Source organism: Nothobranchius furzeri, chromosome 15 (assembly GCF_043380555.1).
Source record: "Nothobranchius furzeri strain GRZ-AD chromosome 15, NfurGRZ-RIMD1, whole genome shotgun sequence".
Classification (NCBI taxonomy): Eukaryota; Metazoa; Chordata; class Actinopteri; order Cyprinodontiformes; family Nothobranchiidae; genus Nothobranchius; species Nothobranchius furzeri.
In genome coordinates, this window is record NC_091755.1 from 47685667 (window position 1) to 47702937 (window position 17271).

At 47.0% G+C, this 17271-nt stretch overlaps 1 protein-coding gene across 3 annotated transcripts in view; it reads right to left on the minus strand.

Annotated features, from left to right (window-relative positions):
• Window positions 1-5278: 5278 nt before the first annotated feature.
• plxnb3 (plexin B3) overlaps window positions 5279-17271 on the minus strand; it is a 47356-nt gene continuing 35363 nt past the window's right edge. For all 3 annotated transcript variants that reach the window (XM_015968776.3, XM_054746219.2, XM_054746220.2), the window contains exons 16-39: window positions 16245-16350; window positions 15905-16041; window positions 15600-15776; window positions 15360-15525; window positions 15150-15281; window positions 14408-14512; window positions 14172-14330; window positions 12373-12524; window positions 12146-12246; window positions 11866-12083; window positions 11607-11785; window positions 10027-10093; window positions 9804-9950; window positions 9624-9704; window positions 9462-9540; window positions 9287-9390; window positions 9121-9202; window positions 8746-8912; window positions 8388-8548; window positions 8164-8311; window positions 8024-8088; window positions 7857-7932; window positions 5721-5795; window positions 5279-5612 (exon numbers count right to left, since the gene is read on the minus strand). In XM_015968776.3, coding sequence (XP_015824262.3) covers window positions 5508-5612; window positions 5721-5795; window positions 7857-7932; window positions 8024-8088; window positions 8164-8311; window positions 8388-8548; window positions 8746-8912; window positions 9121-9202; window positions 9287-9390; window positions 9462-9540; window positions 9624-9704; window positions 9804-9950; window positions 10027-10093; window positions 11607-11785; window positions 11866-12083; window positions 12146-12246; window positions 12373-12524; window positions 14172-14330; window positions 14408-14512; window positions 15150-15281; window positions 15360-15525; window positions 15600-15776; window positions 15905-16041; window positions 16245-16350 — 2989 coding nt within the window. In that variant the 3' untranslated portion in view covers window positions 5279-5507. The remainder of the gene's footprint in view (window positions 5613-5720; window positions 5796-7856; window positions 7933-8023; window positions 8089-8163; window positions 8312-8387; window positions 8549-8745; window positions 8913-9120; window positions 9203-9286; window positions 9391-9461; window positions 9541-9623; window positions 9705-9803; window positions 9951-10026; window positions 10094-11606; window positions 11786-11865; window positions 12084-12145; window positions 12247-12372; window positions 12525-14171; window positions 14331-14407; window positions 14513-15149; window positions 15282-15359; window positions 15526-15599; window positions 15777-15904; window positions 16042-16244; window positions 16351-17271) is intronic.

Here is a 17271-nt window from a genome sequence, read left to right on the forward strand (position 1 = left end):
CTGCGATGCCAGAGGAAACATGATAGCGCTAAACACCATTAGCTATATTTCTAGGTCCAAACCTGTTTTGTTGTCCATAACTTTAAATGGTGTTTTTCTTTTTGGGAATCTGGTAGTTTGTCCAAAACAGTGTTGGGCATCTTACGTAAAAAAAAGTAATTAGTTATAGTTACAAATTACTGTTTCCAAAAAGGAATTGAGCGAGTAACTCAGTTACCTCATTGTTTAAGCAATTAGCAAAGTAACTGACATTTATATGTTCTATGACGCAGTTACGTTCAAAATATCTATAAAATATCTATATCGGGGCGACAGTGGCACAGGAGTTAAGTGCTCGCCCTGTAATCGGAAGGTTGCAGGTTCGAGCCCCGCTCAGTCTGTCGCTGTCGTTGTGTCCTTGGGCAAGACACGTAACCCACGTTGCCTGCTGGTGGTGGTCGGAGGGACCGGTGGCGCCTGTGTATGGCAGCCTTGCCTCTGTCAGTGCGCCCCAGGGCAGCTGTGGCTACATCATAGCTCATCCCTACCAGGGTGTGAATGTGTGAATGCCTGTGTTGTAAAGTGCCTTGAGGGGTTCCAGGACTCTAGGAGGCGCTATATCAAATACAGGCCATTTACCATAAAGTCAAGGATTTTTATAACTCACTGTTACCATCTAGAATAAACATCTAAGCGGTTCGGTGAGACCGACAATCGGATGGTCCAATAGTTGCTTTTCAATCAGTCAATCAATCAAACTTTATTTGTATAGCACTTTTCATGCAAAGCAAGCAACACAAAGTGCTTAACAGATTAAAATGACCCATATAACCCACATTCCCTCTCTTTCCCACACTTAAAGCAAATTATGACAGTTTCAACCCCCAATCCACAAACAATTCCCAAGCGCGCGCACACACACACACACACACACGAACACATTAAAAGACAGCTCAGATTGGACTGGTAATGAAAGACACGCCATCAAGGGAGCCATCTGCCTCGACAGCAGCAGATCAACGGCACCAGCAAAGACACCAATCCAGGGCACCCTGGGAGGGAGGGTGGCAACCTCCACCACTACCTGGACACTCCCCTAGGAGCGCCCCAGCCGCCGCCACCGACCACCGGTCCCGAGGCAGAGGGCCCTACTGGAAGGATTAAAATACGTAACATGTAAAATCACACGAGCTGTAAAATATCCAATAAAATGTGATTATAGAAATAAAACAACTTAAATATGTAACACAACAGTAAATAAAATAGTATTCAGTTAAAAGCTAAACTAAAAAGGTGGGTCTTGAGAAGTTTTTGGTCCGAAACGTGTTGTTGGCTGAGGATTTTAGACAAATGCAAGAAAATTACTTCATTAATTTCTAACATACGATGTTAAGATGCATGAAAACATGATTCAAGCTCATCTGTTTTGTGGGGATTATATGAAGTTTCTGACACGACAAAATTTCTTTCCAGCGAACCCACGTGAACTTTTTCAGTGGGAAATTGTTGAGAGGTTTGCAGTAGAAGACTAGTTACTAGTTACTAATGTAATGATTTAAATTACATGTTATTTAATAAGCCATAAGACGTAGGATTCCACAGGAAATATGAAATCAACCTTATGGACCTGTTGGGTTATTTTAACCAGAAGATTGGAACTTTTTATTGCAGGGATTAGATAACAGCTTCGTATTCACTCAGAGACAACAGAAGAGAGGGTCGAGTTTAAAGTTTAAAGATTTATTACTAAACAAATTAAACTAGACTAACTTTAACACTAAATGTATGGTGTAACTAAGGTGAATGAGACGGAGAATGGTGTAGTGTGGAATGTTGCTCAGAACCAGCAAATCCGAAGAAGCGATTAGTTCTGATGGGAAATGAAGGTGATGTCTTCGCGCTAAGCATTGGTTAGGAGATTCATAAATACATGAGACGCCATGTTATCGGTCTACGTACCCTTAGTGGAAGTTCCCGTCTAGATCAGGAGGTGTAGAGGTCCAGCTTGACCTTATGGAGCCGAAGCCTGTAGAAGCAGCCGCGGCAGCCGACCACCAGTCTTGAGATACTCCCGGGTCACGATGGTTTTGTTGGCATCTAGTGAGACCCAAAACTGGGTCGTGATGGTTCAGCTTTTATTCTGAAAGGAACCGTTGCAGCAGGTGGAACAGCAACAGGTTTTATCCAGCTTGTCGTTGGTTCTTTCGGCTGAAGAGGAAAGTTACGGATTGGCCACTCCGACAACTTCTCTAGAACGCTTTGAACTGGCGTTAAAGATGACGTGGGCATAGTTTTATACTTCGGATGTTTTGGTTTGTGGTCGAATGAAAAGATGACAGATTTACCAAGCACCACCAAAACCACGCCTCCATCAGATCTGGCAGATTCTGATTGGGTCAGTAAAAGCAATGTGTCATGTCTTAACGCTATGCGAGATCAGTCCTAGTAGAAACATTTAAAGTCATATTACTTATTATATTCTATAGGATTATAATAAAGTAATTAATATTTTCATTTCACAGATTGGTCACATCTTATTATTGACTAACACTTTGTTTGATTAGCTTTATTAAAATAGAGTTCTTTGATTTATTAAAAGGAGAGAGTCCTTTCTTCAATCTTCTCTTGAGCTGGAAAGGAAGCAGTTTATAGCAAATGCATGAGACCTTGAGGCCACATCTCATGCAGACTAGTTCTGTGTCAGAGGGGGAAAATGACTTGTGGTGGAAAACAGTCATTTCATACCGTTACACTAACGGCCATTTTAAGAAAACCGTTTGTGAAGCTGAATAATGTCTGATAGCAGAAATAATGATAAACAAGCAGCTGATAAAATTAGAATTTTATTTTACAAGATAGAAACGGTTTGGCCTTCTGCGTCTTCATCCCCTTCATCGACGTCTTCCTCACACATATTTACAGGCACATTTACATACTTTTAGTAAACTGTACAATCAGTAGAAAAGCTTTGTCACTCTGGGCTCAAATTCTTCAGGAACAAACAGCTCGACCAATCAGAGCTGAGCATCAACATAGGATGAGTGTAAGCCCCACCCCTCATTTGATAAAGTAAACAGTGAAGAAAATGTAGAAGAAGCACCAAGCATCAACATCATCATTGCATGCAGAAGTCACTGGGACCAAAAACTACAACTACGGGTAGAAAAGGGGCTCAAAACGCACACTGAAAAAACAGAGAAGAAGGAAGAGCATTCAGTAAAGCCTGGTCCATGTCTACAACCGGGCCAGCACCAGATTTTATCCGGTGGGTCAAGGGGACATGGGCCAGCAGGGTCCAAAACATCTTGGTGGACTCCACCAAGTATGTCTTTTGAGTTCTGTTCAGTCATCTAGAACCAAGAGAGTCCACGACAGTCCAGAGTGGCTGAAGAAGTCCAGATCGGTCCGAGAGTGCTCAGCAGGGTCCTGGTTCTGGATCAGTTTGGTTATTCACACCAGCAGGTACAAAAACGAGAGTTGACACAGAGACACAGCTGGTGTGGTGATGAATCCAACTGGTGGTGAGTAGATGGGAACCATCCATCACCAGTGAGAACGGAATACAGTTGGATTCATCTGAAGAAGGAAACTGCTCTGAGTTAAACAGAATGAAAGCGAGGAACACCGGTGAAACCAGTAAGACCAACAAAACCAGCTCAGCACGGCAAACCACTAAAACCAGCTAGGCTGGTGAAACCGGTTAAACTGGAAACACCTGACCAACTATTTAAAGCAGCTCAACCATTCGAACAGCTGGAGCAGAAGAGGGCCAGCTGGAATGGCTGAAGGACACACGTGAGTCCACCTGTTTGATTTTCCCATCATGCAATGGGACACATGGCACCGCACGGCTGCAGGAGTGAAGGCACAGCTGGGATCAAACTCGCGCACACACACACACACGCACGCACGCACGCGCGCACACACACACCTCTGATTGCTTTTATCAGTGATTGGCAACTTGAACTTTGGGTTTCAGTGCAACTCCACTTCCTGTTTCAGGTCACATGACTAGAGCGTAAATATAAGTGCGGGGGCAGAACTAGTTCAGCACCTGCAGAGCGGGTCCCTCGCGGCTCACCTCTGAGTCGAGGCTACCGTGTGTGAACCAGAGCTCGGCTGACCCTAGTAACCAGGTGACTAATGCCTTTGTTCTATTATCAAACGCATCTCTATGCAGCTCTACTGTTGTCAGATCTACACAGTTTGGTTCGGAGTCCAGCTTGAACAGCAGCACGACGTGATCTGTACCCGACCACAAACATAACAACGCAACAATGGATGCAGTTCAGTCGACAGGTTTGCAGCGGCTCAGGACAAGATGTTAGATGCAGTCAGTGACTCCACCAGTGGCCGTCTCTGGTAACCTGTTCTTGGCCCAGCTCGGCTTGTGGGCAGCAGCCTGGTACTGGTTACTAGCAGAAACGCCCAGAAACAGGCCGAGTAGATGCTAGTGTGCTAGTTACCAGGTTGGCTGGTGTCTGGGTTACCTAGATAGCAGGCTTCCTTGTCACCATGTTATCTAGTTACAAGGTCAAATACGCACCTGGTGTCTTGGTTGCAGGTTTACCTGGCTACTGGGTGAGCAGGTTACCATGGTACAGCTGCAGACAGCGCACAATGGTGAGGTGTTCAATCCAGGATGAATGAAATGTTTCAGATCAGTTTAACTTAGCATCTGTGGGATGAGTGTAATTCATGGAATCTCTAACTCAAACCCTCCAGGATGTAAAAAGATTTCCTAGTGAGAGCCACAGCAAAACTTCAGAGGAGAAGATGTTCCTGCTCTCGTCTGACCCGGTCAGATTTATGCTTCCATCTTCAAAGGCCCCGGATGAAAGCAAATGGGGAAAAAGCAAGAAGGAAACCCTGGAACACAGCTAAGAGGTGTGAGGCGCTCCGGTACGATCTGTGAGGAGCTGAAGGTGCTGCTGCTGGATCAAATTCTGGAGAGAAAAGATAAAGTTTAGGTCTGAAGGTTCAAGTTGAAGTTGCAGTCTTTTTGAAGAACTGACGACTCAACAGTCCTTCCGAAGCAGCAGATTCCCGGGACTCAGGTGTGGGAGAAGGGTTTGGTGGTTCCTCCAGGCTGGCAGTCACAATGAAATGTTCCCTGTTTCAGATTCTATTATTGCATTCAGGAAAACTGGAACAGATCCCAGATCTGCTGGGATGTTCACAGTCTGAGCTGCTGGCTTCAGAACAAACAGCAGCTTTGCAATCCAGTAGAAAATACAAATTGTGCTTTTTGATTTGCTGACAGCAGGGAACTCCCTCAGGTAAGGATGAGATTTCTTCATCTCACTGGATAGATTGTCGTTCTCCACCACATGGCAGCATAATTTGATATGTCTGGATTGGTTTAACCTGACATAAACTTGAGTTTAATATGAGATGCTGCTGCATGAAAGACCTGGAAGACTGACTCAAAACTGTCTTTAACCAACATGCAGCAGGAAGACGTCGAGTCCCAGCTGTCCAATCAGTTCCGCAGCTACAGTTGGTTCTTTTCCTCAGAGGCTCAAAGGTCAAAGGTCAGTGACTTTGTTCTCCACCAGGGCAGCAACCTGCTGTAGCCGATAAGCCAATTGCATCTTCTGACCTGAGGTGTCCTCCTCCAGAGACATGATGATCTGAGGACAGGCGAAGGTCAGGTTAGAGACAGACAGGTGGAGGCTTATTCTACGAGAGTTTACATTTGTACAGGTGTGTGTCACATGACCTGTATGAGTGTGAGTTACCTGGTCGTAATATTTGTTGATGTACTTGTAGAGTTCATGAAGAGCAACAAGACTGTTCATGTCTGAGGCAAAACTCTGCAGGAAGACAGGTAGAGACAGGGATGAAGAGACAGAGACAGGTAGAAACAGACACAGGTAGAGACAGAAATGAAGAGATAGACAGGTAGAGACACACACAGGTAGAGACAGAAATGAAGAGATAGACAGGTAGAGACACACACAGGTAGAGAGAAACATGAAGAGATAGACAGGTAGAGGCAGACACAGGTAGAGACAGACATGAAGAGATAGACAGGTAGAGACACACAGGCAGAGACAGACATGAAGAAATAGACAGGTAGAGACAGACACAGGTAGAAACAGACACAGGTAGAAACAGACACAGGTAGAGACAGAAATGAAGAGATAGACAGGTAGAGACACACACAGGTGGAGAGAGACATGAAGAGATAGACAGGTAGAGGCAGACATGAAGAGATAGACAGGTAGAGACACACAGGTAGAAACAGACACAGGTAGAGACAGAAATGAAGAGATAGACAGGTAGAGACACACACAGGTAGAGAGAGACATGAAGAGATAGACAGGTAGAGGCAGACATGAAGAGATAGACAGGCAGAGACAGACACAGGTAGAGAGAGACATGAAGAGATAGACAGGTAGAGACACACACAGGTAGAGAGAGACATGAAGAGATAGACAGGTAGAGGCAGACATGAAGAGATAGACAGGTAGAGACAGACACGGGTAGAGACAGACATGAAGAGATAGACAGGTAGAGACACACACAGGTAGAGAGAGACATGAAGAGATAGACAGGTAGAGAGACACACAGGTAGAGAGAGACATGAAGAGATAGACAGGTAGAGACAGACAGGTAGAGAGAGACATGAAGAAATAGACAGGTAGAGACACACACAGGTAGAGAGAGACATGAAGAGATAGACAGGTAGAGACACACACAGGTAGAGAGAGACATGAAGAGATAGACAGGTAGAGACACACACAGGTAGAGAGAGACATGAAGAGATAGACAGGTAGAGACACACACAGGTAGAGAGAGACATGAAGAGATAGACAGGTAGAGAGACACAGGTAGAGACAGACATGAAGAGACAGACACAGGTAGAGAGAGACATGAAGAGATAGACAGGTAGAGACAGACACAGGTAGAGACAGACATGAAGCGATAGACAGGTAGAGACAGACATGAAGAGATAGACAGTTAGAGACAGACATGAAGAGATAGACAGGTAGAGACAGACACAGGTAGAGACAGACATGAAGAGATAAGACAGGTAGAGACAGACACAGGTAGAGACAGACATGAAGAGATAAGACAGGTAGAGACAGACACAGGTAGAGACAGACATGAAGTGATAGACAGGTAGAGACAGACATGAAGTGATAGACAGGTAGAGACAGACATGAAGAGATAGACAGTTAGAGACAGACACAGGTAGAGACAGACATGAAGAGACAGACACAGGTAGAGACAGACATGAAGAGATAGACAGGTAGAGACAGACATGAAGAGATAGACAGTTAGAGACAGACACAGGTAGAGACAGACATGAAGAGACAGACACAGGTAGAGACAGACATGAAGAGATAATACAGGTAGAGACAGACACAGGTAGAGACAGACATGAAGAGATAAGACAGGTAGAGACAGACATGAAGAGATAGACAGGTAGAGACAGACACAGGTAGAGACAGACATGAAGAGACAGACACAGGTAGAGACAGACATGAAGAGACAGACACAGGTAGAGACAGACATGAAGAGATAATACAGGTAGAGACAGACACAGGTAGAGACAGACACAGGTAGAGACAGACATGAAGAGATAAGACAGGTAGAGACAGACCCAGGTAGAGACAGACATGAAGAGATAAGACAGGTAGAGACAGACCCAGGTAGAGACAGACATGAAGTGATAGACAGGTAGAGACAGACATGAAGAGATAGACAGTTAGAGACAGACACAGGTAGAGACAGACATGAAGAGACAGACACAGGTAGAGACAGACATGAAGAGATAATACAGGTAGAGACAGACACAGGTAGAGACAGACATGAAGAGATAAGACAGGTAGAGACAGACATGAAGAGATAGACAGATAGAGACTGACCCCAGACAGTTCAGTTAATGTCGAGTTCATCTCCTGATAACATCCTGACGCGGCGCTGTGGATGTCCCCGTAATACCTGGACACAGAGAACCAGACTGCTCCCAGAACCAGAACCAGAACCACTACAAGACTGTTTCTAAAACAGCAGAGACAGAACATTGTCTCACCTTTCAACCAGCTGTTTGTATCGTGGGATCTCTCTGGCATACAGCAGCTTGTTGACAGGTGAGTCCTGATTGGAGTAGAAGAGCATTGATGTCACTGACTACGAGTAGAAAAGGCACAGAGACACGGAGACATGTCCTACCCGTCCAACTTTGTGCTCTGAGGTGGTGCACGAGTCGATGAAGGTTTGGGCGATGACCGACAGGACGGCATCAATGCTGTCGGTCACCTGGACGTCCAGAACAAACTGAGGATTCTTAAGGATGTTGACCCAAAACCTGAGAGGAAGACTGGATAAACGCAGACAGGTGAGAGGAAGACAGAATCATGTCGCTCAGAGCACCCCGGTCTTGGTGTGAGCTTTACCTGTTGGTCTTCCAGATGTGGACGGTTTCCTTGTCATCAATACCGTGTTTCTCAGCCATGTCATCGAGGAAGTCAAAGAAAAATCTGACAGCGATAGGAGGAGAACGTTTGGTGCTGAGGATGGCCATGAAGACGTCATCAACAAACTTTTGCAGCGTCCCCTAAAGAGAAGTAAAAACATGTAGACAGACAGGTGGTCTCAGGTAATTCTAGTTTTAGCTCGGATTAGCTCATTTTAGTTTAAATTAGCTTAGCTCGATATAGCTAGCTTAACTTAGCTTAGTTTATCTCAGTTTAGCTAAGCTTAGCGAAGTTTAGTTTGTTTTGCTTAGCTTAGCTTAGCTTGTCTGTGTGTCACCTTCATGGACAGAAGTCTGGTCAGATAAATCTCAGGTATGGCCTTGGCCCTCTCCCGCTCCTTCATGCTGCTCTTCCTGTGTTTGGGGATTTCTGGATCTTCGCTGCTCTTAACCAGGTGCCAGAGACGCAGTCCTTCCTCCTCCTCGCCCTCCAGCATTGGTGTTTCTATGGCAACCAGACAAGACACTAAGAAGGATGCACGTCTGACGATACATCTTGTATTTTAGTTTGGAGTCTGACATGCTGCTGACAAACTGCGCCTGTGTTTGGGCATCAGCCACCTACACAAGGGCGCCCCCAAGGGGTGGCCATGGCCACCCCTAGAAAATTTTCTGGAGGCGCCCCTGCACCTACAGACCAACTTTGTCCTTACTCTCTCCGGTCTGGAACACCTGGTTGACTCCTCCTGAACTGTGAAGTCGAGGGATTAGTGCAACTGTGGCTCCATCTGGCACCTGAGGACGAGAAGGACATGACACTGAGAATGACCGTGACTAAAAGGAGGTGGTGGTGAACAGCTGTGAGAGGGTGAACCCTACCTTGTAGTGCTGCAGCGTGTTGAGACGCTTCCAGCGACCCTGAACCACGGCTGTGACATCATCATCTGAAAGAGTCAGGTGACCTGCCTGACCCGAACGCCACTCTAGAGATGAAGACAGGTGAGTATGAGCTGCGCATGAAAGCAGAACCAAAGAGAGAGCGGCAGGTGTGTACCCAGGTCCAGGCTGTCAGTCGCTGGTCTCTGAGAGAAAGGAGCTCCTCTGTAGACGTGATCCAAAATTTTATCTTTCACCTGAAGACAAGAATCATACAGACAGGTGAGACGCAAATGTACAGGGGACATCCAGACAGAGACATCCAGGTGAACCTGTGTACCTGTGTGATGGTGTCAATGTCAAGCACTTTAACAGGACAAGGCTGAACTTCGAGTCCGTTCTTTACCAGGACATTCAGCGTCTAAGAGACAGGACGAAGGAAGCCCACGTGATAAAGGAACCACTGAGGTCAGCCTTTCCAGGTGACCCATACAAAAAGATCTGGGATCACTACGGTTACCACTGAGCAGTAGTCCATGTCCTCTCGTAGCAGGTGGCTGTCATTTAGCGTCCGCTTGGCTTTTCCGGTCACGGCGTCCACTGGGCCCTTGTCCACCTGGTATTTTATAGCTCTGTAGAGCATGTAGAGCGGCTCTCCTGCCACTTCCTGACACACAGATGGGTAAAGGTGAACCAGGAGGAGGGGCAGTGAGACAGGCAACTAGAGACACACAAACAGCTACCTTCAAGAAGGAGTACAGACAGATGGACATCCAGTTGGTCAGCATCTTCTCAACAACTGTCTCTGTTCTGAAAGACAGCACAAGAGATCACCAGGACAGTGAAGATATGGGTTAGCAAACAGCAGCAGTGTTTTTTGACTCGGCTGACATCGTCTGCTGGAGGAAGAACGAAAACGCCAGAGATGGTTCAGCTCAAACAAGGAAGTCAATTCAAAACAGTCTCCACTGACCAAAGCGCTCAAGCACAGGTCAGGACTAGGAGACAGGCAAGAGGCCTCGCTAGGGCGTTCGTCCCGATGAGGACGCATCGGGACCAAGCCCCCATAATACTGGTATGAAAGTGAAGCCAACACGGAAGTGAAATAAATTGCAGTTCCACCCTCATCCACTAGGGGCTGGTGTCAGAAGCGAGCAAATCCTCATTGACTCCCATGATAAAAATACCAATTTCACAGCAGAAATAATCATGTTTACAGCCTGGTACCAAAACATGTTTTTGGTTTAAATGATCTAGTTTACACTCATGACAACTCTGAGGGGGGTGAATTTTTTTGTCACTCTTCTGTTTAAGTGTATTAAAAGCCTAAAATTCTGTATAATTAATGAGCATCAGACCCACGTGACCACAGAGCTAGCTCCGTGGAAAGACCTCAGTAGAGCCTCGGCCTGGCCTGGAAACTGCTCCGTCAGTTTCAGTCTCTCACCTTAGACCATTAGTTGTAGCATTTGTGCTTTCTTTTTGGATATTTTTGTGCAATTGTTGGACAAAATGACTTGCTGTGGCATTAATTGCACTAATAGAGCGTCCAAGGAGTCTCCACTTCATTTTTTTCTGTAAGTAAAATTATATTTATGTATTTTAGGTCACTGCCGAGCTGAGCTTAGATTTTAACATGTACTGTTTAACCATGAAATTTAAATGTAATAGGGTAAAACCCAGTGCATTTAACATAATGCTGCACTTTAGAAAATGGGTTGAAATATGACACGTTGGTGGAGCTGGGTTCCGACTATCGGTATGGTCCCCTCCCCTCAGCGGCAGCTCGGCGCATCAGACCGCAGCGGCGCCTGTCTGCTGCGCGGCTGCCGGCTTGTGGAGCTCGGGAGACCTCTGTGTTCCACCCGGTTTTATCCGGCGGTCAGCCCGGCGTATCTCTGACTCAGAAGCTCTGGTGTTGTGCACAGTTAACTCCGGTTATAGCTAGGTAGCTACCTCCGTTAGCTTAGCTCCCACCTCCATGTTAGCTTTGAGTTAGCTTGTAGCTACATCGCTTCAGTTTGACGGGTGTCGTCATTCGATCCCAGCCTTGCAGCCTGACCCTCAGCTCCTCCTCTCTTCCCTTTTATGGAATTGTCTGGGCTTGACAAAACCTGTGACACGGTCAAAATGGCGGTGGTGGCCACCTCCCATTTTGGCCTAAAAACGTATCATTGGAGCCCATGGACACGAATTGTCCAGTATATATGTCGATGATCGGGACATAAAAAGACAGAAACTGATCAGGGTTGAGGAGGATGACAACTAAACTTTGTGAGTTTTACATGTTCTTCTGGGTTTGGACGAGGACTGTGGTACCTACCGGCGCAGCATGAGTTTAGGGTTTTTGGCGACGTACTGCTGCACCAGGTCCTGAAGCAAAGTCTTCATGACCTCAGTGAAGTACTCCAGCTTATCGTGAAGAGCCATGGTGAGCAGACTGGCCACGTAGCCCCGGTCCCTCTGAGAGAAACCCTGCTGGGCCTCCAGAGTGTGGATGAACTGTGAGACAGAACCACAGAGTCAGAGTCACCTGCAGCTCCAGGTGCCACCTGGTCTGACAGACCACCTGTAGCACCCACCCTGGTGAGGAAGAGTCTGTTGTTGAGAAGGTTGTTGAGCTGCTGAAGGCCCTGCTCAACAGTCTGCTTCCTGGAGTCTGGCACGTCCAGCTGTCGGATCAATAGCGCCATCTGCTGACCGGGGAAGAAAACTCTCTCTGCATAGGTCTTGTAGTCCAGCAGAGGAAGTCCAGGTCCTCCAACATCACTGCTCAGGTCCATCATCTCAGTCATCAGGTCTATGGTGACAAAAGAACGAGAAGAACATCTCCGGGCAGCTCAGAAAAGTCGGGACAATTACCTGTGAATTCTTTGCGGCACTGATCTCCCACGTTAATCTCCAGAGTTTCCAACTGCAACAAAACCTTCTTGTAATCCCTGAGAGCCTGTTTACTCTTCCTCCTACACAGGAAACAGGTCCAAACCAGTCAGCAGCACTGCAGAACCACACCAAACCCTGACCAACCTTCATCAAGCCTCTTTTTAAAATCCAACCGTCTGTTCTACACCTCACAGACAGGTGCACACCTGTACATCAGGATGACGATCAGCACCGACAGGATGACGACGGCAGTTCCAGCCCCCAAACCAATCTGAGCAGCCAATGGGACGGGAGACAGTAATGAGTCACTGTCATACTGAACCTGTCCCAGATCCACCTGGAGGTTTCCCATGAACACCTTTGGAACACACAAGGAGGCAGAGAGTAAGACGTCAACACCCTCAGAGCAAATCCGGATCCTGGTTCAGGCTCCTCTTGAGCAAACAAAGGACTGGTTTGGTTCTGAAACCACAGAACCGGTAAGTTTACCTAGAAAGCTGCTGGAGAAGCTTTAGGATGCTCCCCATGTGGAGGGTGTTGTCCAACACCAGTTTTATTGTTGGTTTAAGCCTTCCTTTAACACGATAAAAGGCGGAAACACATACTCAGAGAACATGCCAGTCCCTATTCCGGACCAGATTGAGTAACCGTGTGTTTGCCAATAGGGATGAGGATTTTCTCCTCAACAGCTGACGGCTCATGAAGGTTTCAGAAAAGAAGCTGAAACCGTCAGCTAACAGCAAAAAGGTCTCCATTTTCCATCTTGTCTGTTTAAGAGAAAATCCTCTTTACCGAGGCATACTGGATTTAATTAAAGGTGCACTATGTAAGAACGGCATCCTGTGGTTAAATGCGGGTACCACAGCACAAACAAACAAACGAGTGACTCTCTCGCTCCCGTTCTGAGAGTTTCAAGGCTGTCGCCAGCTACCGATCAGCTCCAGAAGATTCTAGGTGACGAGTGAAGTACACAGTAAGTTCATGGGTGGATAAATACATTTAACTGTAATATCAAGTTGTTGGTATTTGAAAAAAGTAGCTTGGAATTTTTTTTGGAGCAGACTAATTGTTTATAATTCATTGTTAACTCACCCTTAGCCTCGAGCCTTCTTCAGCTGATATTAGAGTAAAGCAAAAAGATGCCGTGGCGTCTAACGGGCAAAAGAAGTAACTTCTGGGTCGCTCCTGTTACTGGTTTAGGATCTTTACAAAGTGCTGCAGAATTTTTACCGGCCGAAGTACAAATGTACGCGCAGCCGTTTTAGCCGTCGCAGACCTGGCTACCCCGATTTATGATTTACCCTATGCTTCCCCGAGTGCTAAAATCCAGATGTATGCAGATGAAACTGTAGTTTTTACGCAGGCAAAGAAGTCCACAGAGAATCTGTCGCTCTTCCATCTGAATCAGGTACAAGACGAGCTTTTAAAATCCTGCTGGGGAGGTCTGGGTGCTCTAGCTTACTCTAGATCCAGAACCAAGCTCCAGTTGATTCATTACAAGTGGAAAAAAAGAACCAGCGGCTGGTCATCTCCATGTTTCCAGAAAACCACCGGGAGGCACTCACATTTGAACTGAGGACCTTGCTTTAGAGAGAAATTAGGTTCTGTATGAGGTGGCCAGCTAGCTCAGGAGGCTGAGCGGGATATCCAGTAATCGGAAGGTTGCAGGTTTGATCCCGGCTCCGACCAGAGAATGCTGAATGACACGATACCCGCCTTGCCTGCTGGTGGTGGTCGGAGGGACCGGTGGCGACTGTTTGGCAGCCTCGCCTCTGTCAGTGCACCCCAGGGCAGCTGTGGCTGCATCGTAGCTCATCCCCACCAGTGTGTGAACGGGTGAATGACTGATTGTGTTGTGAAGCGCCTTGGGGGGTTGTAGAACCCTAAGAAGGCGCTATATAAATTCAGGCTGTTTACCAGTTACTTGGTTCTCTAGCGCTTGTAAACGGTGAGTTTCGTTCATGAATCTGAAATTAAAGGGCAGAACGTATAACTAACATGTTACCTTGAGGCTGGGCAGCTTGTTGTCATCCAAGCTCCTCGGTTGAACCTCTGGCGGTTCGCAGTACAGGTGAGTGCTGTCCAGAGTTTTCAGTTCGCACTCCTGGTCTCCAAGCTGAGCCCGCACCTCCAGCCTAGACATGGCTCTCGTGAGGTCCTGACCCTGAGTAGCGCCATGACACCAGGACATCAGAGTCCACACAGTTTGCTCATGCATCCTCAGTGAGAGCATTACTCTACCTCCACAGCTATTACTCCTCCTGGTTTGAAACGATACGGAGCTTCCGGAGCATCCCGGTTCAGAGGAAACAGCTGAGGGTTCTGATGATACGTGAAACCTTCACCCTGGGTGTAAACAGAAGATTACAGATGGTGAGGGAGCTCAGAAGACTAGCTGGCTGTTTCTAAAAGCCTCAGTCTTCCGATCTTCATGAAGGAAGCCTAACGAATCAGAGGGGTGTTAGATTCTGGACTAGCCGTTGTCTTACAGACAACTGAGTGCATTTTCCTTCAGTTATTTTATGACAAAAGAAAGGTTTTTAATATCTGCAGTTCCAGAAGGACGTTGTGTTTTTATAATCTCTTTTACCATCACCAAGTTTTGTTTGGGACAATAATTGGGATCATCTCTCCTAGTCCCACCCACATGCACGCATCATCACAGTCCGCATGAAACATCAACTCTGTGCCGTTTAATCTATTCAGTTCCTTCCTGGTTGCAGTCCTTCACACTACCTTTTCAGGATGTCTATGATACTCTAGAAAGCATGGAGCTGACATAAATTCATGTGGATTTCCTCGTGACCTCTTCGTTTCCTAAGGGGTTTCTTCAGATTGGCTCTGACAAAGCCGAGAGTGGCAATCTGTCCCTCCAAACTCAGTCCACACTAGTTCGGACCACTTCAGGTCTCTGGAACTGAGACGTGAGAGATGACAGAAAGGTGTCCAGGTCAGGTGGTCGGGTTAGAGAATCAACAGGTACCTTTATCTTCTCAAAGTGGATTTTGACGTTGTCCAGTTGAAACCAGACACCTTTAACCTTCAGCTCTGGGGACACTGTGGGGGTCGGACAGGTCATCTGAGAGAACGAATGGACAGAACAGAGCTCCGACACCTGGGAGACAGACAGGAGGGCAGACAGGTGAAAACAGGAAGTTAAATGATGCTGCTTTGATTGGTTGATGGATCTCACCATCATTACAGTTGGATTAAAAACCAGTTGCTGCTTGGAGGTTAGGACAGCCAATCGTCGTCTTCTTTTCACCCTCTGGACCTCCATAGTCTCCACTGCAACAGAGATCTTTGGCTGCTGCACCACATCCAGGTTCCTGCCCGTTACCATGACAACACGCCCACCGCTGCAGGCAGGAAGTGGAACCATTATCAGGAGGATTATTAGACAGTAGACTTTTGATCAATGATTGGTCCTTACGCATAGAAGCTCTCAGCAGGTGTAGCATCTGTGATTACGGGGTCGTCAAGGTAACGGAAGGGAATGTTGGGAACAGTCCGCTCAGCTTTACCAAAGAAAACCCGAACTGGAACTGGACTGGTCCGATTACTGGAACTGGTCTCACACACCAACTGGGAATCCTTAACCTCGTTCAAACTGAAAGGATGAAGGGAAGCAAGGACGCAGAGAAGGATGTTATCAGGTAAGGGTCCTTGTGACGATTAGTTTCTGCAAAGTGCTGGAGCTGAGCCCGCCTGCTGCAGAGGAACCTAGAAGGCGCTCACATGTAACAGGGATGGGAACCCAGGAAGGCACTCAGGTCTGATGGCTGTCCAGTCAGCAGCTGCTGTCCTTTGATGGTAAGCCTAGTTCCACCAGAAACTGGACCTTTATCCGGAACAAGATCCAGGAGCCGGGGGTCCTGAAATAGACCAGATCCGATTTGGACACAACAGTATGAAACTGGAAAACCTGATTAGTATCTTCAACCAAAAACAGCCACAAAAATCCAGAGTTCCAGAGGTGAGACATTCCTTCGGAACCGGAGCCTTTAGAGCTGCTCCAGAGTGAAGCAGGGTTCAGAACCAAAGCCTGGACCTACCACATCTGGAGAGAAGAACTCACCTGATAGGTGAACATCTGCACTGACTGACCAAGTGAAACGTTTCCCACTGCAACTTCAACAGGCCCCACCTTCCTTATCCCACTGGACTGCAGCTCACACACAACCCTAGAACACACCAAGTATAGAAGTACATAAACACACAGGTACAGGTGACTCACATGTGTGAACAGGTGTACATGCAGGTAAACACACAGGTACAGGTGACTCAGTGATGTGTGAACAGGTGTACATGCAGGTAAACACACAGGTACAGGTGACTCCGCGATGTGTGAACAGGTGTACACGCAGGTAAACACACAGGTACAGGTGACTCACATGTGTGAACAGGTGTACACGCAGGTAAACACACAGGTACAGGTGACTCACATGTGTGAACAGGTGTACACGCAGGTAAACACACAGGTACAGGTGACTCCGCGATGTGTGAACAGGTGTACACGCAGGTAAACACACAGGTACAGGTGACTCAGATGTGTGAACAGGTGTACACGCAGGTAAACACACAGGTACAGGTGACTCAGATGTGTGAACAGGTGTACACGCAGGTAAACACACAGGTACAGGTGACTCACATGTGTGAACAGGTGTACACGCAGGTAAACACACAGGTACAGGTGACTCACATGTGTGAACAGGTGTTCACGCAGGTAAACACACAGGTACAGGTGACTCAGCGATGTGTGAACAGGTGTACATGCAGGTAAACACACAGGTACAGGTGACTCAGTGATGTGTGAACAGGTGTACATGCAGGTAAACACACAGGTACAGGTGACTCCGCGATGTGTGAACAGGTGTACACGCAGGTAAACACACAGGTACAGGTGACTCACATGTGTGAACAGGTGTACACGCAGGTAAACACACAGGTACAGGTGACTCACATGTGTGAACAGGTGTACACGCAGGTAAACACACAGGTACAGGTGACTCCGCGATGTGTGAACAGGTGTACACGCAGGTAAACACACAGGTACAGGTGACTCAGATGTGTGAACAGGTGTACACGCAGGTAAACACACAGGT